The sequence below is a fragment of the Vigna angularis genome, chromosome 4, assembly GCF_016808095.1.
Source record: "Vigna angularis cultivar LongXiaoDou No.4 chromosome 4, ASM1680809v1, whole genome shotgun sequence".
NCBI lineage: Eukaryota > Viridiplantae > Streptophyta > Magnoliopsida > Fabales > Fabaceae > Vigna > Vigna angularis.
In genome coordinates, this window is record NC_068973.1 from 1867176 (window position 1) to 1891544 (window position 24369).

Here is a 24369-nt window from a genome sequence, read left to right on the forward strand (position 1 = left end):
TTGTCAAAACGTAATAGGCATCGAAATTCCAACGGTAGTTTCTATTTTTCTTTTTTTTTTTTCATACTTATATTTTCACAACAGTGGTAAGAATTTTTCTTGGTAGGGAGAGAATTTGTTTCAGGCTAATGTATTAAACTTATATCACTTTTGGCTGATAAAAATAACATTCATCACACACATATGCAAACATTTTATCCCATAAAATTAGCCAAAAGTAGTGGCTTGCGAGGAATTATTGACACTCCAACTTGTATGACTTTTTTTCTTAATGGTAACATTGAATTATCTATTTATTTATTATATTTCTTTGACATTATTAATAATTGATAGGTAGATGTTGTCTGGCATTTAAACCACTGGAATTTACTGCTAGAAGTTCCTTGTGAATATGACCAATACATGAAAATAGGCACTCTTAATTCAGCATTAATTGTATACATAAGCAAGTAGCATTCACTGAGATGCAAGACAACTCATACCTTTTGACTCAGTTTGACTGAACATAAGATTACAACACAGTTTTTCTTTGTACTTTTCTGGTTGAACTTTATAGTAGAATCAGTATCCCAATGCATGCCTTGTAGCATCATTTCCTCAACTTCTTCATTTTGGTAGTAATTGTTCAGAGGATCCAGAGACAGAAGAAGAATACAAGAAAGCAGAAGAGAAAGAAAAACATGCCATACAAGAAATTTACTATAATTATTACAAGGATATGTAACACAAGAAAATGACTATTATTTGGTAACATTAAGAACAAAAATTTCACACAATTAGTCAAATAGTTGTGCTTGATCTATAAGTAATCCATTGTTTTGTAAAAGAATTTATTAAAACCATCATGCAGTGACATTTTCTTTTCCTTTTCTATCCAACATTCAATTATGCACACGTCATCTGAGGCTAAAAAGATGAAAAAAATCACCAATTTGGTCAATAAATGGAATTGAATGCACCAATACAATGTTCTCCATTATCCTTACACCCTATATTAGTTACTCATTATTGAATACTTTTGGGCAAAAGGAATCTTGCCTGGTGATCGCATTTCACATATTACTCCCCTCTCCAAACATGTATACAGAAACGATGACAACGGATCGGATCGGATACGGATATTATTTACCCGTAACTCGACTTATAAAAAAAATCTGATCCGTAAAAAAATACTTCAGAGTATTTTAAAACCCTCGGATATTCACAAATACCCACAAAAATTAAAAAAAATTATTTTATATATTTTTTAAATAAAATTATAAAATATATATATAATATAATATAAAGTAAATTAAATATAAATTAAAATTTAATTTTAATTAAATTTAATCTAATAAAATAAAAATTAATTTTATTTTTAATTAAATTTAACTTAAAAAATAAAAATTAATATTTTTTATTATTTTTTGCTGGTAACGAGTACCTGCGAGGTGGATAGTTTAATACCTATACCTGACCCGTTTAAAAACGGGTATTAAAATACCCGCTATCGGTTACCCGCGGATAATAAATATTCGCAGGTAATAAGTACCTGTCACGGATTTTTTTACCATCTATATATATATATTTTAATTATAAATATGCAAGTTTAACTTTCTGAATGAATTTTGTTATTTTACGTTGCTTTTGACGAAGAAAACAAAGTACAACATATTTACTATATAGGTAATACGTGAAGAAATAATTTGATTGGTGTTAGAAAATATTCAGAAGACTAAGTCAAACCTTCCCGTAAAAAGATTCACTCTAATGTGACATGCTTTACTCCCAGTAACATATGATGAAGGTACTCTCTTCCTTCTGTATGAATTAGTTATGGTGTTGGATATATGCAGTTTCACAAACCTAAAACAATTAGTTTTATCTTCATGCTTGAACCACATCTCTCTCCTAATCTTGGTTCCCTTCTGCATGAAATCTTGAATATGCAAGATTTATATAATGGATGAGACAAAGGAAAAGATGACTAGTGATATTTAAAACATATAAACATAACACAAAAACAATCAAGATTCATATAACTATAATATTAGCTTAGAAATAAAGTTGGAATAGAGGTTAAGAATAAAGTTGTCAATTTGATTCATTATTCATGGACCAACTCAGGTTCACTTTTCAAAGATGTCCCTTTTAAGAATGTTCCTGAAGTGAAGTTGAAAGAAAGTTTCTTTATTTTAAGTGGGTTATGCTTAAAATTTAGGTAAATTTGATTCTATTACAAGATTTGAATTAACTTTTGAAAAAAAAATTAGTTATATATATATAATTATATATTTCATTAGATAATCTACTGTATTATAATTTTATTATATTTAAATCAATATTTTTATATCATATTTATTATTATTCTATTAAATAAAATATATAATATATAGTTTAATGAAGTATTAATTATGATGTATTTACTAATTTTATCAATTTTTAATGAAAAAAATTTATAACATTCAATTCTATTACAAGACGTGCTAATATTTTTAGCCTACATATTTTATGCAAGACAGACCAACTCAATCTACATATTATAAGACATACAAGACATGTAATAAATAAATTGGGTTAGTCTGTCTTGCATGCCAAGTACAAAGCAAACCTAAATGCATCAGCTTCATATTTTACATATTTGATTAAGACCCTATTGTTGCTTTTGATTTTTGAAAAAATAATTCATAAAATTTACTCACCTCCTTTAACTAAAAAATTTACTATTATTTTTTTCTCCGGAAGTGGTTTTAGTCTTGCATTGAAAATAGAGATAATTATATAGTATAGTGAGTTTGGGATTTTGATTCCATTCTAATTTATACCTTTCAATCTATTTTTAGCAATAAAGTATTATAAAATCATTTTATAATCATCTTTCAATTATTTCCTAGTTTCATTTTGCGTATTCAGTTAATCAAAAAATCATTTTATAACCCGGTTCCTTTTTCAATTTGGATAGTTAAGTATTGGAACACCTTATTGCATTTTTCAACCAGTTCGCTTTGTTGAATTTTTCCCACTTTAGATAAGTAAGAGGACTCGTTGTTTTCTTCCATATTTTTACTAAACCTTAAGCACATATATATGATTATAATATTGTCAAATCTATAGCTATATTATTTTATACTTATTATTACAATTGTTTTGACTGAACTTCCTCCTCTCATGTTTTATATTTTATCATTTAAGTTAAAGATCGATAATTCAAAAAACTTAGACATATTTAATTTAAAAATAATATAAATTTATTTAGCAAATCAATATAATCTCACATCATTTTTCTCCTATTAGAGAGGTTCTAAAAAGACAGGTCTGAGTAGAATGAATAGAATGAAACATGAATTCACATTATTTAAATTCAAACTGAGACTTTGAGTACCTTCATTTTATATATATATATATATATATATATATATATATATATATATATATATATATCCAGAAACATAAATTCGAGTGTTGAAGTATTAAACGAAGTTGAAACTTTTGAAATGATTGATGTTAACATGAAGAACTACATGTCTTGTTACTTCATAAGCTATCATACAGTCTCCTTTCCTCTGGTCTGAACTGATCATTACTGAATAAAGCTTCAAGTCAATGCAATTGATCCATATAATCTACTTGAAGTTATGTTTTATGATTGCTAAATCTTTGTGTAGATTTCTAAATTTGGCATAATTAATATAGTATTTGAAATTGTGGTTATTGAAATAATGTAGTTTACTGTTTTTTTCACCGAACAAGTAAAGAAAAGAGAAAGAAGCAACTTTCTGACAGGTCTCAAGGAGAATTATGTTTATTGAAAACAACGGGTATGTGCATATCATGGTGTTCTTTCAGCAGCACGACAAGAGCTTAGAAAGTAGTTTGTCATAGATGGTTAGCAGTAACCATTCTGCAGCTTGCAGAAATGGGTGGACCAATCAACCATGTGATCAAATTTTTAGCATCTATTGTTCAACACTTCCCAGTTCAAAACTCAACCCCAACAATACAACAATGCTATTTCATATATATACATATATATAATAACATAATCAGATTTAAGATGTAATAATATCACATCATATCATATGTAAGGCCGGATGACATTATGGTCAATCACCGATGGGAAAAAAAATCTTAAACCTTTATTATTAAGTTATATGAAACTATTATAAGTGGATGAAATTAAGAGTTGTTTTTTAGTGAATAAATCAAAGAATGAAAAAAAAATGTATTAGACCTTTATTCTTAAGTTATATAAAACTATTATAAATGGTATGAAAAATATTCAATATAAAATTTAATAGTTTAAGAATCTCAAAAAGAAATTAAGAATTATGTTTTAATGAATAACTCAAGGAGAAATAATACACAACAAAAGTTCAATATAAACATTTCCAGCAGAAAATAGCTGTGAAACAATATATTTTAATGTTTAACTAATATTGAATTATCAAAGTTAACTGTATACCATCTTAAATGTAGTAACTTACTAGTCATATCAGATATATCATCTTAATTGTAGTAACTTATTAGTAGTGTATGTGCTGAATCTAATTATGAATTTAGTGTCTAAATTTTGGTTACTAATTCAATTAGAAATTTAGTCACTACATTAATTTTTAAATTGAAGTCATTCTCTCTCAATCTCAATCATTTCATCCATGTTTCAATTGTTATGATATAAGAAGTTAAATTAAGGCCCAATCAATACAAGTTAAAAATTACTTTCTAGACTATTAATTTTTTTTATGTGATCTATTTGGCTAAAAGCAACTTGTTCAGGTAGTGATTTATCTGTATTCAAACTTTCGTTTCTATTTTTATATGTTATCAATCTCTTGAAAGTAGTAGAACATCTTCTTCATGTTGTTTTTTAAGTGCTTATAAGATAGATGCAATCTTTAAATCACAATACTTTTGGTAGTTAATAATATATTAGTGTTTAAGTAATAATAATGCATATCAAAATATCGATGCAGTAAATTAAAAAGAGATCTGAATTAAACTTGTTAAACCTTAATTTTTCTAGGGACCAAGCAATTATTCATCTTTTATTTATAAAAATTAATCCCAAGTACATCTTTGTACATGCATGATAAACATTACTCGGCCAACTTGCATCAACAATTAAAATTTAAAGTTTCATCTCAATTCCCAAGTGTAGGTTCTATGCAATTTATTACACAAAAATTATTATTAGAATAAGTGAAGGAGAGAACACTTTCAAAACTGAGTCAAAAGAAAAGTTAAGAATGAAAGGGCAAATTTTCAAGTCAGCATCGGATTCTTATCACTCTTTTTTTTTTTGTCATATTCTGCTGTCTCCCTTTTAATTAAGATTACAAAACCTAAACTGTAACTATCTTTTTTTTACTTAATAGAAGTGTGATTAGTTTGGCGAATGTTCTCCAGCTGAAAATCTGTCATATGCAATTTTACAAATGTCAGCAACACTAAGATGAATTTGGAGATTGAAAACCAGACACAGCTCCCAACATTAGTAGACAGAAAGACTACAATTGGGTGTTTTGAGTCATTCAATAAATACAATAGTAACAATTTCAGAATCTCGATGAATTTAATAAAGAAAAACAAGTATACATAGTTCCAGCATTTGCAATTATATACGTGTCTTCTCTGCTGAAGATCCAGAATAAATAAATAAGAGGAGGTGAGAAACAGACCATGAATACCACTGTTTCGGATAGGTACAAAATGAAGGAGCCTTTGGTCATACGACCAGGCTAGAAACCGAGGTAGTGCTATGCCATAACATCATTAGAATAACCATTATAACAATATGTCTTTCAATTTACCACTATATAATCCACCAAATTCTTAGTTTTCTAACATTATAATAAATCTTTCAACTTGTTAAATCTAGAGTTATAATCATCCTAAATTATAACCAAATACACTCCTCACTGTCATAATATATTATTATACACAATTTGGTTCTTGCTTATGAAAAAAAAAATTTGGTACATACACTCAAACATATTATAATATTATTATATTTTGTTAATAATTAAAATGTCTCCTTGTAAACTAAAGGAAAGAAGTTCTTTAAATTTTGTCTCTAAATATTTAAGAAAATAAAAAAATAATGTTCTTATTTTTAATACATAAATTACACATGAGTTTTAATTTTTACTTAATAAGTTTTCTTGTAATTAGGGGTCATCAAGTGTATCAAATTTAGATCTCAATTTTAGTGTATTTAAATCACATAATGTGTATAATTGTTTTGAATATATTATATTTATAAATTAAATTTATAGTTGATCGTACTTTTATTTATTTAAATGATATTATTCTTTAATAAAATAACGTAGAAGAAATAGTATTGTAAGATAAAATAGTGATAAAAATAAATTTTATATTTGTAAAAAAGAAATAAAAAATAGTAGAATATAATATTGAATAAAAGTAGTAAAAATATTATTATTTTATTATTAAAATAGTAAATGATATTATTTGATTTTACTTTAAAAAACGTATTATGTTATTCACCCATACATTATTATGATTTTTGATTGATGACTGTAGCGTGATAAGAGCCAAGAGGAATGTGAACTCTTGACGTAACTGAATAAATATCATTTAAATTTGACCAACATGATTGATTGGACAGTACAGAGGCCATATTTTCCCAAGAGCTTTTGAAAGATTTAACACAATTTACTGTATATTGGTAAAAAAGAAACTGTACTTCTTTTCTTTTCTATTTTTCAAAATTCAATTTAGTCTTAAAAACCAATCATTACAATACTGCTCAATAGGGTTTTCTTTACTGTTTGGTTTTCCACAGTTTCAGTAATATCATTTTACATTACAAACCCAAGCATGTGTAAAGTGTTGCAACTTAATATCATCCAGATAATTTATATTATATGTTAGGGTATAAATCTCAATTTATAAATTAAATTTAAAACATGGAATTAATCTTAAATTTATTTGCTTGTTACAATGCAGCTCGTTGTACCAACAACAACTGTAGAAATGCAAAAAGAATTACTCATTATTCTTACTAATTAAGAGAAATCGCTAGACAGAAAAAAAAAAAAATATATATATATATATATATATATATATATATATATATATATATATATACTTATTCATATAGTTAACGGATATAACAAGGCAACAAAGAGAAATATAATAATTAATTTAATAACGAGAATTCAAAACATGTTTTATAAGATATTTCGTAAATAATATAATCAGTTCTCAATAAGTTTACTCAAAATAAATAAAAGTCATAGAAAAAACGGCAAAAGCATGTGGTGCATAATTTTTTTCTCAAAACTTGTCAAAAAGAAGTTTTTAAAAAAAATAAAATTATGAAAATAGACTACACTTGTATTGACATGAGTTCATTTAAAATAAAATGTATTAATTTTACACTATTTTAGTTGCAATATTTTTTAAATTGAAATTATGCTAAGATGACACGAAAAATCAAAGTTGTGTTAATCTCATACAATTTTTACTTTAACTAAATATTATTGTATCGTTATATCATATTAACAAAATTTTAACTTAAAAATAATTTTGCTAAAATTATTAATCTGATATGATTTTTCACAATCAAATTATACCAAACTAAAATGACTTGTCAATTTTCATAATTTTTTTAAATTGTCCAGTAATTTTGAAAAAATAAATATACATATTTTCAGGTCTTTGCTGTGAAAGACGGTAATTACAGTAAACTTTTATATATTTATAATTTTTTATTATTTTATGAATAAAATATTAGATAAAAATTGAGATTTTTAAATATTTTAAATAAATAAAAATATATTTTGAAAAAAATATATTTTGGAACAAAATTATAGTGGTTTATTTTGATTTGAAATATAATATAATTAAACGCATATCTGACTGTCAATTTTGTATGCGGCTTCCCCACATCTGATACATATATAATGAATACTTAAGTTTAATAGTTATAAATATCTATAATATAATACAGTTTTTTTTCTCTTATAATACAATTTTTAATATCTTGAAATAAACTGAAATATATAATTCTATAGATTAAAAATAACATGTATAAGGAATAAAAGGACATATTTTTTCAAGGACTTGTTTTTATAAATATTTGAAGAAAGAATTTAAAGCTGATGAATTATGTTTTTCTTTAGTTAAATTATATAGGTGACAAAAAAAAAGAAATTTTATTTTTATTTATATATTATTTCTCTAAAATCTCAATTTTTATTAGTTAGCCTCTTTTTAGATACTTTTGTGATAAATTAATAACTTTGGATGTTGATTGTTTCGAAATTTTGTATCATACTAGAGGTAGTGAACATGTAATTACACCATTTCTTCTTCTTAGCAAACAAAATTTAATTGTACAAAATATTTTCATAATTCTTAAAAACAATAATTTAGTTATTCAATTTTATGATTTAAAAAAACTGTGTTATGTGTTTTAAATTATTTAAACACTCTTGTGAAATATTTATAAATTTTATACGCTATGATTTTGATTGCTCTATTAAGTGAAAATTGTCAATATTATAAAATAATTAAAATTTAATGAAAATGGTAAATGTTATATATATAATTAAACTATGAATGAAAAAAAACGAGGTTCACTTTTTCAAATTATGTATTTTAAATTTTATTATATGATAGTAGATTATTGTATGGCTCAACACATACAATAATTTAATTTTCCTTTGCATACCCACAAAAAATATTAAAAAAAAAATAGCTACTTGTTAAATATTTAAATGATTTTTTAGATACTAATTCTAAAATAGGAAGAGCTTGATTTACACATTTCAACTTTATACAATCATAATTTAATTATTTCTTAAATTTTAAAGAGATAATATTATATATAGACACTTAAACATCAGTTTTATATTAACTAATAGGTAACTTTAAGCTCTCATAAGTACATATTCTTTATTTTAATTTCATCTATTTTATAACTTGGACATTGCTTTTCAATTTTATTTTAAAACTTTGTCTTTTATATATGATTGAATTAAATTGAAATTAAAATGTGCAATGACATATGCTATGAAACCATTCTAAAAAGATCTCATAAATTTTTGACTTATACAAAATAAATCACTCTACTATGTTTATTCACATATTCTTAAAATATAAACATTTCATGTCGGTTAAGTGATACTATTTGCATCACCGTTTCTTTGTAGAAAAATTAACATATGAAAATAAGAAAAAAAAAATAGTATCTATAATTTTTTTTATTAACATCATGGATAGCAAAATTTTATTAAAAAATTATTATTTACACCTATTTATATTTATATAAATGATTCTGGTGTTTATATTTATTTTTCAAATCTTTTAAATAATTTTTTTAACTAAAATAATTTTTTTTATTTTTTAAGTAAATATTTTTTGAATTTAACTATCTTTTTATTTCACTGTTTTTTTAAACTTAATTATTTTTAATTATAAAAGTATGTACAAAATAAATAAAAAACTATTTAAAGTGATTAAAATTATTTATATTTAATTTTATAATTATAATAATAATAATGTTATTATTTCTTTTTGTGGTTACATATGTTTATTCAATTTTTTAAAATGAATATCTTTCCTAAATTACAATAATTATTTTACTAGTTTTATTTTTTAAGTAATTATTTTTTAAAATTAATTTTTTTTATTTGATAATTTTTTTGAACTTAACTTTTTTAATTATAAATCTTTCTAAAAAGATAAAAGCTATTTACAGAAATTATTTTAATTTATAATTATAATAATAATAATAATAATAATTTTACACTCTTGGATTTTTATTGGTTTTACTGATATCTATAAAATTAAATTTTTATTATATTTCTGTTGATTACTCTCCGTTAGCACCCCCCCCCCCCCCCCACAAGATTTCAGGTAGAGTACATGTTTTTTTATTTAAAAGAATAGCACAGATAATCATTGATAAATTGGAATTCGATTGGGAAATCAAGTTTTATTCTTTTATGGACTAATAAATAAGAATAAAGCATGCGTTGTTAGAAAAAAGTATCAAAATTTAATTTATCGGTTTTATCATATTAAATGAAGATAATTTGATTGACAAATATTCTAGTTGAAAAAAAATATATACTTTTTTATCATATTCAACTTTGAAATTCAGGAGTTATAATATAGAACAGTAAAAATATAATTAAAAAATAAAAGTTAAAATTTGAATTAAATTGAGATGTTAATTAAAAAATTGAATAATTAATTATGAATTAAGAAAGTGATTGATTTACATTAGTTAGGAAGAATAAGAAAAAGAAAGAAAAGGGTTTTTATGTATGTATTTATAGAAACATACTATTTAGTTGTAAAGTGGTAAGGACATTTGGTCAAATGTAAAAGTAGAAGAAGTTAATAAATGAGTGGAGAGTGCTCAGATGACTGAGGGCAAAAATTGTTAGTATGCACAGACAGTACAGATTGGTGGGCTGTCTTCCCGCCATTAAAACCATTCATTTCTCTCTCCTTTTATTATTTATCATCATCATCATCTCTTTCTTTTCTTTCTCTCTCTCTCTCTCACCCAACCTCTTCTATAAATAGATCGAATAATACAGAGAGATATGTGTTTTTGCTAGGGTTCTCTTCAAATAAATCAAAAAGAAAGAGAGAAATCAACATCAAGCAGTTGACATAAGCAAGTAGCTAGCTAGCACAGAGGCAGAGGGCTCAACTCATAAATATCCATCATCCAAGGCTTTTCATTCATTCATCATCATCATCATCTCAGACACTCAAGAGAGAGAGAATTTCAAAACATGGTGAGAGAGAGAGACATCATGGGCACATACTCATCATCAAGAGCCTGTGGTGGGGGAGACATGAATGAGAAACCTGCATGGCTAGAGAGGTTGATGGCTGAGACATTCTTTGGTGCCTGTGGGGTCCACCAGGATCGCAGGAAGAACGAGAAGAACGTCTTTTGCTTGCACTGTTGCCTTAGCATCTGCCCCCACTGCCTCTCTTCCCACCGTTCTCACCCTCTACTCCAGGTATTATATTATTCTATTACTACATTCCAATTCTCATCATAATTTCATTCTATTTTCTCTTCTTCTTCTTCTCCTTTTCCTTCTCGTAATCCCTTAAAGTTCCCATTTTTGCTGCTTCTTCACCCTTTTTTCTTCTTCCTTTCAACTTGTCGCCTTCAAATTTCAAAAGGGTAAGTGCAGATTGTTCACGTGAACCTCTTTTTTCTTTCCAAGTTCGCTCTTTTCCTGCCTCCTCCAATTGTTTGATGGGTATTTCCAAACACCTGGACTTTTACCTGTTCCTAGCTATTTCCTCCTTTTTCTAGAATTTTCTTCTGAGCTTCTTCTTTTTACTCTTTCCTATTTTGGGAGCTTTTGCCTTTCGACTTTTTCCATTCAGATGCAGCTGGATCTCTCAGGGTTTTTATCGAAATTCTCTCTTTGAAGACTGCTTTTTTGTCACCTTATTTGCTTTCTCTCACATGCAACTTTGGAGGATATGCGTAATACCTAGCTACCACCACCTTCTGCTTTAATTTGTCTTCTTTTTTTAATTCTCTCCACTGTGCTAAAGTTGATTCCATCAATCAGCTACTGATTTCGGATGAATTACACAGCAATTTCCATGGTCACCCAAAGATGCTCTTCTCTTCTCATACAGTTCTTATCTGCCAAGATTTCACTCAAATCCCTTTTCTGGAATCTTGTAATAGTCTCAACCAAAAAAAAACAAAAAAAGAGTGAACTTAAATTTTCTCTTCCGCAGATGACGGAAATAACGAAATAAAAGATACCAAATTGAAATTATCAGTTTAACTTTGTTCATGCAATTTCACTTTTGAATGATTTCTAAGAAGTGGTCAATGGAATTACAGGGTTCTTCTGCCAGATTCTTTTTAGTATTTTTATAATCTGAAAAAGAAAAAGAACAGCAATTGAGTTTTGTTGTCTAAACTTAAAAGTAGTCTTTGGTTTGGGTGAGTAATTGCGTGGTTGAACTCACCAATATTGTCTCATTCTATTTGGTGTTTCCCCATATCTGTGTTTATGCATATTTATACATGGTTTCCATAAGGGTTCACCATGTCTTCCTTGATTCCCTTTTTGGTTTCGGTTTCTTTCCCATTAATGGAAGCTCTCTTTTTTATCCATTTCTCCCTCCAAAGGTTTCTCAGCTGTTCCTTTCATTGAAAGTGAAAAGTTTGACCCACTGGTTCCCAATTCATGCTGTGTCTCATTATTCAATAATTTGCACAGGTACCCACCACTTCTCTCAAATTATTCTCCCACTTCACACTTCATTTATTTTCTCTAGCCCCCTTGAATTCATGGAAGATTTACACCCTCTCTTACAACCAGATCCCTTTAACTTCTCACAATTTACCCTTTCCCTCTCAAAAAATATCACATTTCATTAATGGTGCTAGTAACTCTTGACAGTTAAGTTTACCCCAGATAAAATAAAATACACAAGAGAGATATAAAGGAGGCTACTAGAAACTTGAGCTAACTTTGCTGACATAAATATGGAAAGTATAGCTGCTTTATTTGATTTTTACTTGTTCAAAGTTAACCTCATTTGTTTGAAGAAGATCATCAATAATGAGAGGCTCTAATACCATGCCACAGGTGCGAAGGTATGTTTATCACGACGTGATTCGATTAGATGATCTGGAAAAACTCATTGATTGTTCCAATATTCAGGTCAGACAAATTTCTGCCAAGGAACAACATGAAAAAGCTTGCAGATTTATATATATGATTGAGTTGCCCAATATACATTTTAATTTTCATCGAGAAAGTAAATGCAATTAAATAAATAAGTGGCACTGATAAATTAATATCTGAATAATTTCAGGTTGGAATAATTAGATAAAATAATAGTCATAAAATGATTTTGTTATGTGTAAAGAATAATCCTAGTTATTATTATGAGACTGAAATGGACATTCTTTGTTTGTATTGGATACATGGCAGCCCTATACTATAAACAGTGCCAAAGTAATATTCTTAAATCAGAGGCCACAATCAAGGACATGCAAAGGTCCTGCCAATGCTTGCTTCACTTGTGACAGGATTCTTCAGGAGCCATTTCATTTCTGTTCTCTATCATGCAAGGTTTTTATCACTTTTCTCATACACTATTGTTTTCTTCTTCTTTTGGTTTAAACTTCCTGAAACAAATCAGCAGTCAACATATGATTAAGTTTTACTTTTGTTAAGTAAAATGTTTCAACATAGATTATTCTAAAATAAAGACTAATGGTACCTAGGTTTTGTAAGGGAATCTATGTGTGTGTTTGGTGAGGGATTCAAATCTTAGGTTCTCTCTCTATCTCTCTCTTTGTTAGTGATCATTTCTTAATTACTATTAGTTCACAGTTTTATTATAAAAGGATACAAAACATCAATTCCAATTATTGAGTGCATAAGTAAATATAGCAAAATGGGAATGTCTAAGGGAGATGAAAAAGAATTTTCATTTCTTTCTTGGCAAAGAAACACCAATATGGGGGACATGGATCACTTGATGGTAGAAAAAAGAAGGAAGAAAGAGAGAAAAAAATAGAAATCTATATGATAGGATTTGATCTATGAAATTTGCAAGGGTCCTTATTTGGGTAAATAAAATTACCCTATTGGATGGCATTTGTGAAACTGATAAAAGTATTTTTCTTTCACATTTATATTCAAGTCACTTTCAAAATCTTCTAATTTCCTTTGTTTAGAAGAAATGGTTTTGATTTTCTCCATCACTTTTCATTGCATATCTTTTGCTTCTTCTTACCACCATTTTTTTATTACGTCATTCATTACCTTTCTCCTTTCTTCTTTCTGTCTTTCCCTTTTTCTCACTCCACCACAAACATTGCCCTCATAAGAAAACGGGAAAAAGTAAGCAGAACAATGCAAAACAAAATTACACTTTAATACATCAAAAACTTTTTTAATTAACTATTTTTATATCAATTTTGGATGTCACTTTTTAGCCACATTGTATTACCTTAATTGTTATTGCATTTAAATATAAAAAAAAACTACTAATATAAATGTTGTCTGTCTACATTAATAATAGTTTATTAATTATGATGTATTGTACTAAATAAATAATATCATTGATATGGACAACTATAATATCTTGTTGATGCATTATTAAATATTATTAGAAATTTAATGTGATATGATCAGTGTAGTCTTATATAAAATTTACTTTCTTTAAATAAAATCTATATTAAAGGAAATAATTTTTCTCTGAAGATCCTAGCATACTAACAATACTTATATTTTTTGTCATTTAACTAGTAAATGAATCCTTTTCAGTAAATGAAAATGCTTTAAAATTTTGTCGGTGATATAAAAAATAGTTGATGTGATCCTTAATAAGCAAGTGAAAAGGTGAATGTAAGATTGTAATAATAATAATAATAATATTCATATAATTATTTCAAACACTAATTTTTTTCATTGATGTGAATAAGAAAGATTTACTACTGCATTGAAAGAATATTAGGTGAATGATAATCCATACACCAATGACAATTTTATATAACATTTACCAATGCAGACCATTGGATTGATTAACCAATCATCAAAAAGGAAAGACCCTTGACTCCACTTCATCACCAGAACCCATGCTTAATAAGTTCCAAGACCTTTTACCCATCCCATAAAAACATTATTAAAAAAACATGACATTTTTAAACACTCAATCTGACCAAACACATGCAAAACCATAACACCACCCTAGCCCTACTTCCTATGCTTGCCTCCAATATCACCTGCATGTCGCAGAACCTGCTTCTTCATTATCATCCATCTCACCAATGTCTGCTACAAATGTCAAACCATCATTCGTAACATATACATGCATGTCACTACAAATGGGAATATGTTATTTACTCTAAACAAAACAATGGGTTACATTGTTAGATGAAAAATGCATGTTTAATCGTAAAACGATGAAAAAGTGCAGGTTGATTACATGGTGTACGCGGGTCAAAGCTTGTCAAACATTTTACATCGATTCGATGAATCTGATTTTGCAATATCGCAGTTCGAGGGTTTAAGAGTGGATGGTTCAGAGGTAACTGATGAAGATACCCAGATTGCCCCTAGCTCCTCTTACTCCAACACTGAGGCCACCAGCAATTCCGTAATTTCATGTGAACCTAATAACAACGTGAAGAAGGGCAAGGGCAACACCTTCCTTCCAGGGATCGTCCTTTCTCTTGGCAGTAGAAGAAAGGGTGCCCCTCACAGGGCCCCCCTCTCCTGAATCACCACCACCTTCTATATTATTATCATCATCATTATAATAATAAAAATCCTCAAATTTTAGTTAATAATATATTATTATTATTACTATTAATTAGTATAAAGCTATGGCCACAATAAATATCCGGGTTTTAATTATTATTTGTCATATATGTATGGTAAAAAAAAAACTATATGTATTAATATGTGCTTTCTTTAGTAGATTTTAAGGGCGTGGTCAGTTTTAAGGGCTGTTTTATGAATGAATGAAGGTATGGTATGTGCATGATGCATGATGCAGGGTTAGGATTCTCCATTGTCATCTTTGGCGGTTGTTGAAACCACCGATTTTGTATTGGATGCCATGGAAATTTGGCTCATGCAGTGTTTATCAGATGTGTTGTATAAATGGAAAACACCTTATCTTATATTCTGTGTCTGGTTTTTCATTAATGACTTTTCAAAATGCTTGAACTCATACGAAGTGGTGCTCCATTTGATCTTCTGATATCAGAAGACTTTTGAGTTTTATGATTGTAACACTGTTGATTAATATAGAAAGATCACACACTTAATATTCTTAACAGTGGTAGAAGAATGGTATATTAAGTTTAAAATTGTTGAAGGAGATATTGTATTGTAGCGGGTGATTATCTGCAACTGTACTTTTGAAAGAACTTTTAAAACTAGATCCTAGTCTGACTTGGGATGGTGACTTCACTGGTAAAGAAAATCCTATTGTAATTGAAGGGAAGATGACAATGGTTTTAAGTTACACATAAAGTAGCTTTTTCTCTAAACATAATTTCTGGGGAAGAGGTTCTTGTAATAGGATCTTAGGCTCGAAGGTTCTAGGGCACAGTCACAGTACCTTTACCTTTTTGTTATTTCACCTCGTGATTCCTAGTAAGAAGACATACTAATTAATATTATTTATTAAAAAATAAAAAATAACCTACAAAACTAAACTCCCCAAGAGGTTGACCTATATGTAAAAGTTCTAACGAAATATAAAGGTAAAGGAAGCTATAACCCCATTAACAGTTTAGGCCGGTTTGCACAGTTGACCTGAAAGTGAAAGAATTCACCGTTTCTTTCATTTGATCCAATATTTTAAAATATTCTTCTGTTTTCATGTTTTGGTGAATTTGTAGAAATACCCTACTGTCTATCAACTTCGTTAAATGTCATTGTAAAATTCTCGTTAAACATCGGCTTTACCCATTTGACGAAAACAGGGTAACAGATCAAGTTTACTTATAAACTTCTTATTACTGTTTCTTAGACCGAATTCCATGATGTTGTTACTTATATTATACACGTACCCTAGTTGACGCACACGTGGCATGTATGTCTGTAAATAAACACGTTGTTTATAGTCCTTCTCCTATTACCAAGTGCGCTTATTTTATCACCGTCGATTAAAGACGTTAAACTTACAAATAACAAGGGCTGAGTGAAGAATGGCAGGATCAAACTCGAGTATAAAAAACGTTATTAGATGATATTCATCTTCATGAAATATTCTTATTTGAACGTTTCGCCTCGTTCTTCAAGGTTCTTTGTGGACAAAAAGATCTTTATCACTCCCAAGTTTTTTTTTAAATATATTTTTATCTAAATTTTAAAAATAAATTAATATAATTTTCTTAATCTAATTATATTGGTTATTTTTTATACATTAAAGGTTTTTTTAGACTAATTATAACCTGTGTAAATAACTAAAACGTCAATCTAAAATATAGTTTGATGAGTTAAAAACATTTTATTCAATTACACTATATTTATTTATTTTTAAAATTTGAAAATGAAATTATATCAAAGTTTAAGATATAGACCAAATTCAATTATGCAGTAAAATTTAAAAATTAAAAAATATTTAACCATTTTATTTTTCTTAATTATTCAACAAACACATCTACAACTGTGAAAGCTTAACCCAGCCCTTTATAAATTTGATTGTCAACTTTTCATTCTAAGTAATTAAAGGTCGAAACGCCATTATCTGAATAGGCTAAATGTATAAAAAGTTAGGTACGAACATTTATTTACACTTTTAACTTTTGAAACGATTGTTCTCAAACATTTACGTTTCTCATTAAGTGACAAAAGTTGGTTTTCAAGTACATAATCCTATGAATATCAGGTTAGGTTAGGTTATTCATATAATAAATTTCACGTCTTGTCTTATATTAGGCTTAGGCTTAGGCTTAGGCTAAGTGTTGCGCCCTTAAACCATTAAGTCTAATAAATCAGTCATGAAAGTCAACCTCGTATATTTAAATAACATAACAATATAAGACCATATATTATTAAAAATTGTCTTACTGTAAAATATGTTTAGGAAAATTAAATCGGTGACCTACATAGGTGTTGACCTAATATTAAGTCACATACGTGTATGCTTATAATTTTTATTAAAAATATATTTGTAAATATAAAGGTTTGAGACAGAAATGGTGTGTATTCTTTGATGTTAGCATAACAGAGACACTACATCAGAGGCTTTATGTTGGAAGAAAATAAGGTTTGAATAATGGAAAAGTGAGAGTAATGAGGGTGCATGGAGAATTGGTGGAAGCTATATCTGTAGAAGAATAGAATACAGCAGAAATAAGTACTAAAAGATAAGATTTTTTCCTTCAATCTTCTATTGTACGTGCATGTTAGGTATTTATGCTAACGTCATAACACATTCCACCTAGCTTTCAACGGATCTTAAATAACTATATATTATAAACTTTACAATGTTTTCTAGAAAAAACTTTACTATGTTACTAGGGCATTGTTCATCAAAACCTCCCCAAACATATAGAATATACATAACTCAAACATTTAATATCACATTCTTACTATTATTAGTCTATGAAGTAATTAAGGTTTTCAGTGACGGCTACCATAAAGATTTTCTTAAATAAAACTTATCCTTAACTTCTTAATATTTTTTATTTATTTAGTATTATATAAATTATTGAAAGTGCATGAATTTGATTTTTTTTTTGTTTAAAATCATTCTTCATAGTTAACTTTAGTTCCTGCATGAAAAAGTTCTATATTTTAATTGATATCCGAAAAACTATCTACAAATCCATAATCATTGTTTATTCAGATTATAATAGTATTTTACAGGATATATCAATGATGGTGGGATAATGAAACCAATAAGTGAAGCCACCAAAGAAGAAAATTATGTTAAGGAATCGTCAAATCTACATGTACTCTTCATACAATGTCTAAATGAAATATAACTAATATAAGTTAACCTTGTAACCACATAGTGATAACTTTCTCCCAACATCATTTTATCAGTAAGAAATCCCTAACATAAAAATTCCAATACTCGCAAGGATTAATATTGAAAAAAATATAATATTCATATATTCATATTTGTAAAACCATCCTACAAAAGAAATTGAATAACAATCTAATTTAGAGACAAAAGTATATAATGATTAATTTAAAGACTAATTTAAACACTAATTTTTTTTAGCTAATGTTAGAGACTAATTTAAGTCTAATTCACAACTAATTATAATTTTTCGTTCATAATAGACACTATTTTAAATATAAATATTTTTTAGTTTATAAATCTGCATTTATTAGTCATTATAATTTTTGTCTCTAAGATTGGTTGTTATCTAATGATTTTATTGTAGTGTATTAATAAAAATAACTTTTGTAAAACAAAATTACAAGAAAAAGAAAATAAAATACATTTGGTAAAATCGCGATTCAGGAAGGGTGACAAAACGAATTTGTAAGATCCACTCTTTGGCCCCTAAAAATAGAATGGAATAAACCGAGTCACCATAGAAAAACAACAGATTAAAAGTTTAGTTTGTCCCACCAAAGAACAGGTCGGTGGGCCAGTGGACTAATCTGTTAATTTTTCTTTAATTTCTATCTTTTTAAAATTATATATATATATATATATATATATATATTTAATTATATAAATATTTTGTAAATTTTTAATTGATTAATTTATGTCTTTAATTAGATAAATTAGAATAATATTACCTTTATTTTTTAAATGATTACGTTACAATTAATAATTAAAACAGGTAAATATAATACTATTACATATTTGTATCTTGAAATAGTATAATACAGAAAATTAATATTTAAAAAATATTTTAATTTTTAATTTAAAAAGACACAATGAACAAGAAGGTCGGTCCATCCCAAAAGTTAGGAGGTCGAAAATTGAAGTCTAACCTATATTTGAATTATCTTTTTAACAATGATGACAATTGCTTCCACAAGCTATCTTTTTAACACGTATTTGATGATTTTTTTTTCTCACATAAAAAAAAAAAGAGTTAGTGTTGTCCATAGATTTGTTAAATGCATGTAAAAAAATATGAGATAGAAGAAAAGATAAACTCCTATTAATTTTACCACTTTTATTTTTGTTACTATGGGTCTCGACAAAGCTTGGGTCTCGACAAAGCTCTCTTCTCAACAGGGTCTCACGCGGTCGGTCTTGACAAGCCTTCCGCTCAGTCTCGACATGACCTCACGCGGTCGGTCTCGACAAGCCTTCCGCTCGGTCTCGACATGACCTCATGCGGTCGGTCTCGACAAACCTTTCGCTCGGTCTCGACATGACCTCACATAATCGGTCTCGACAGGCCATCTGCTCGGTCTCGACATGATCTCACGCGGTCGGTCTCGACAAGCCTTCCGCTCGGTCTCGACGTGGTATCACGCGGTCAGTCTCGACAAGTCTGTCTTGACAAGGTGTTACGCGGTCGGTCTCGACAAGCCTTCACCGATCAGCCTTGTCATGACCTCACGCGGTCGGTCTCGACAAGCCTTCCGCTCGGTCTCGACATGACCTCACGCGGTCGGTTTCGACAAGCCTTCCGCTCGGTCTCGACATGACCTCACGCGATCAGTCTCGACACGCCATCCGCTCGGTCTCTACATGATCTCACGCGGTCGGTCTTGACAAGCCTTCCGCTCGGTCTCGACGTGGTATCACGCGGTCAGTCTCGACAAGTCTGTCTTGACAAGGTGTTACGCGGTCGGTCTCGACAAGCCTTCACCGATCAGCCTCGTCATGACCTCACGCGGTCGATCTCGACAAGCCTTCCGCTCGGTCTCGACATGACCTCACGCGGTCGGTCTCGACAAGCCTTCCGCTCGGTCTCGACATGACCTCACGCGATCGGTCTCGACAGGCCATCCGCTCGGTCTCGACATGATCTCACGCGGTCGGTCTCGACAAGCCTTCCGCTCGGTCTCGACGTGGTATCACGCGGTCAGTCTCGACAAGTCTGTCTTGACAAGGTGTTACGCGGTCGGTCTCGACAAGTCTTCACCGATCAGCCTCGATAAACAACTGAGAAGATAATGATCGAATGCTCCCATGAGTGATTGGCAAATAATTGAAGGAGAAAGTGGTGGGGTCTCCCGTTCACCTAAAAGGGTAGCAGCTGCGAGTGGAGGGTCCCTCCATCTCTAGTGCGCCAGCCATTACTAAATCCCATCATTACCTTCTAAGTGGACAGGGCATAAAAGAATGATTAGGGAATATTCCCTAAAATCAGAAAAGAAGAGAAGGTATGCATCTATTCTGATAAGAATGATATACTAATAAAAACCCATTCTGACTTGAGCGGCGGAGTTTTTCATTGTAGGTCCACCCCCCATTGCACCAGAGACCGGCAGCAGGAAGAGACGCGTAGAAGTGAGGAGAAGGAGTGTTTCAGGGCTGTGGCGGCATGAGTCTTCCCCGTTCCAGTTCGGCAGAAACATTTTGGCGCCGTCTGTGGGGAACGAGTGGCATCCACATGAAACCACATAAAACCAGAGATTGAAGACACCCAATGGTAACCACAAGAAATATGGAGGAGCAGAGTACCAGAGATTTAATAAGAGAGTTGCATGCCCAGATTGAAGCGCAGGCGCAGATTATACAAGCGCAGGCACACACTCAGCAAGAGATGCGGCGGAAGCATGAGGGGGAGATGAGGGCGCTAAGGGCCGAACGGGGACCTCCCGAGCGGTCCGCCTCGAATCGGGAAAACGCCAATGAGGCAAGCCACAATCGTGTCAGTCCGAACGGTCGGACTAAAAGGGAACCGACACCCTTGCAGGTCGCCCGACCAACCAGTCTATTGCCTTTCACGATAACAATCATGCAGACGCCAATGCCTGAAAGGACTCCCCCCGTATTAGATAAGTATGATGGTTCGGCTGATCCGGACAACCATTTAAGAACGTTCAGTAATTCAATGGCATTCTATACAGACAGCGACCCTATCATGTGTAGAGCATTCTCATTGTCACTAAAGGAAGAGGCCTTGGAATGGTACCATACTCTTCCTCCCAACTCAGTGGATTGCTTCGCTACTGTGGAAGACCTCTTTAAGAGACAATATGCGTCCAATCGAAAACAGGAGGTAACACCAGTGGATTTAATAAACACTAAGCAGGAGAAAGGAGAAACTTTGAAGGCCTTTATGAAGAGATATACTGAAACCACGCGACGAGTTAGAGAGGTAGATCAATCTTTTATTATTAATAATCTGCCTTCGTGTATGAGACCAGGATATTTTGCGGAGAAATTGTATGCACGACCGCCGAAAACGATGGAGGAACTCCAAGACCGAGCAGCTGAATTCATCCGAATGGAGGAAATGCGTTTGTCGCAGAAGAAGCGACAGCAAGAAGGAGATACAGGCGGAAGTGGAAAAGACGGTAAACGACCGTTCGGCAACAACGATAAGAATAGAGAGTTTCCCAGGCCATTCAAGTTTCACCATTATACGACACTCAATGCACCCAGAGCAAAGGTTCTTGAAGAAGCCTTTAGAGCGGAACTTATCACACCTTTAAGGAAGTCATCTCCAAGAAATGCAGACGAAAGAAGAAGTTGCCGATATCACCAAAATCATGGACATAATACAGAAGACTGCATCACGTTAAAAAATGAAATAGAGAGTCTTATCCGGGCAGGATATCTACGAAGGTATATAAAGGAAGCAAGACACGACCCCCCTAAGGAGGGATATTCGAGAAGGAACCCCGATCGGTCGAGCAGGAAAGACGAACGACGGCATGGCTATAGTCGCAGTCCCAGTCGTAGTCGGGAACCGTCGCTTCGTGGAGTGATTAACTAAAAAGAAGTATCAACAATTTTACTATTGTCATGTTTAAATTCGGTCTCATTTGATTCATGCTTCTGTTATTAACTTACGCTTTTATAAGAACCTAATTGAGGACGATCAATTGCTCCCGAAGAGGCTAAATAAAATCATATTCAATGAAAGCGGATAAGAGGTAAACTCCTCTATAAATATTTGAAGACCGACGGTAAATCCCGATCGGATAAGAGGTAAACTCCTCTATAAATATTTGAAGACCGACGGTAAATCCCGCTCGGATAAGAGGTAAACTCCTCTATAAATATTTGAAGACCGACGGTAAATCCCGCTCGAATAAGAGGTAAACTCCTCTATAAATATTTGAAAACCGACGGTAAATCCCACTCGGATAAGAGGTAAACTCCTGTATAAATATTTGAAGACCGACGGTAAATCCCGCTCGGATAAGAGGTAAACTCCTCTATAAATATTTGAAGACCGACGGTAAATCCCGCTCGGATAAGAGGTAAACTCTAAACAAATTGAAGCACCAAAATCAAACTCTTTAAAACAAGGGCAGCAAATCTCAAACTCATAAGTCTTATAGTTAACCGTTCGGCTAAAAACCAAACGCTTAACTCAGACTTGGGGGGCTTATGTTACTATGGGTCTCGACAAAGCTTGGGTCTCGACAAAGCTCTCTTCTCGATAGGGTCTCACGCGGTCGGTCTCGACAAGCCTTCCGCTCAGTCTCGACATGACCTCACGCGGTCGGTCTCGACAAGCCTTCCGCTCGGCCTCGACATGACCTCACGCGGTCGGTCTCGACAAACCTTCCGCTCGGTCTCGACATGACCTCACGCGATCGGTCTCGACAGGCCATCCGCTCGGTCTCGACATGATCTCACGTGGTCGGTCTCGACAAGCCTTCCGCTCGGTCTCGACGTGGTATCACGCGGTCAGTCTCGACAAGTCTGTCTTGACAAGGTGTTACGCGGTCGGTCTCGACAAGCCTTCACCGATCAGCCTCGTCATGACCTCACGCGGTCGGTCTCGACAAGCCTTCCGCTCGGTCTCGACATGACCTCACGCGGTCGGTCTCGATAAGCCTTCCGCTCGGTCTCGACATGACCTCACGCGATCGGTCTCGACAGGCCATCTGCTCGGTTTCGACATGATCTCACGCGGTCGGTCTCGACAAGCCTTCCGCTCGGTCTCGACGTGGTATCACGCGGTCAGTCTCGACAAGTCTGTCTTGACAAGGTGTTACGCGGTCGGTCTCGACAAGTCTTCACCGATCAGCCTCGATAAACAACTGAGAAGATAATGATCGAATGCTCCCATGAGTGATTGGTAAATAATTGAAGGAGAAAGTGGTGGGGTCTCCCGTTCACCTAAAAGGGTAGCAGCTGCGAGTGGAGGGTCCCTCCACCTCTAGTGCGCCAGCCATTACTAAATCCCATCATTACCTTCTCAGTGGACAGGGCATAAAAGAATGATTAGGGAATATTCCCTAAAATCAGAAAAGAAGAGAAGGTATGCATCTATTCTGATAAGAATGATATACTAATAAAAACCCATTCTGACTTGAGCGTCTGAGTTTTTCATTGCAGGTCCACCCCCCATTGCACCAGAGACCGGCAACAGGAAGAGACGCGTAGAAGTGAGGAGAAGGAGTGTTTCAGGGCTGTGGCGGCAGGAGTCTTCCCCGTTCCAGTTCGGCAGAAACAATTTTTTTTTTTTTTAGTATAGACAACAAAATATCAAACTATTTTGAAAATATAAAAATGCATATAGCAAATGTAATGTATAGAAGCGTAGATATTTTAGATATTTTTATCATGACAACTTCTAATGCGTTTGTTCTGCTAATATTATAAAGTATATCTTTGGTCCTCTAGAAAAATATGATTAGGGTAAACAAATTTTCATTACACTGATAGAAAATAATGAATGGGAAGTAAAAGGGAGAACAAGTGAAGTGTTTACCGTGAGATGGACTTTGAGCGTTACTCCCACCACAACACGGTGTTCCTGCATTTTTGTTTAAA

General features: G+C 31.4%; 2 protein-coding genes across 3 annotated transcripts; both read left to right on the forward strand.

Annotated features, from left to right (window-relative positions):
* Nucleotides 1-10428: 10428 nt before the first annotated feature.
* On the forward strand, nt 10429-15652 carry LOC108321113 (protein RGF1 INDUCIBLE TRANSCRIPTION FACTOR 1). Of its 2 annotated transcripts, XM_017552762.2 has the most exons (4): nt 10434-10991; nt 12600-12674; nt 12948-13088; nt 14944-15652. In XM_017552762.2, exons 1-4 carry the CDS (start codon nt 10758-10760, stop codon nt 15244-15246), a joined length of 753 nt encoding a protein of 250 aa, XP_017408251.1. In that variant the 5' UTR covers nt 10434-10757; the 3' UTR covers nt 15247-15652. The 2 variants fall into 2 exon arrangements, with proteins under 2 accessions (XP_052732748.1, XP_017408251.1); XM_052876788.1 differs by lacking the exon at nt 12600-12674 and having other exon boundaries at nt 10429-10991.
* A 5406-nt stretch (nt 15653-21058) lies between these two features.
* On the forward strand, nt 21059-22354 carry LOC108321059 (uncharacterized). Its single transcript, XM_017552703.1, has one exon. It carries the CDS (start codon nt 21059-21061, stop codon nt 22352-22354), a length of 1296 nt encoding a protein of 431 aa, XP_017408192.1.
* Nucleotides 22355-24369: the final 2015 nt, after the last annotated feature.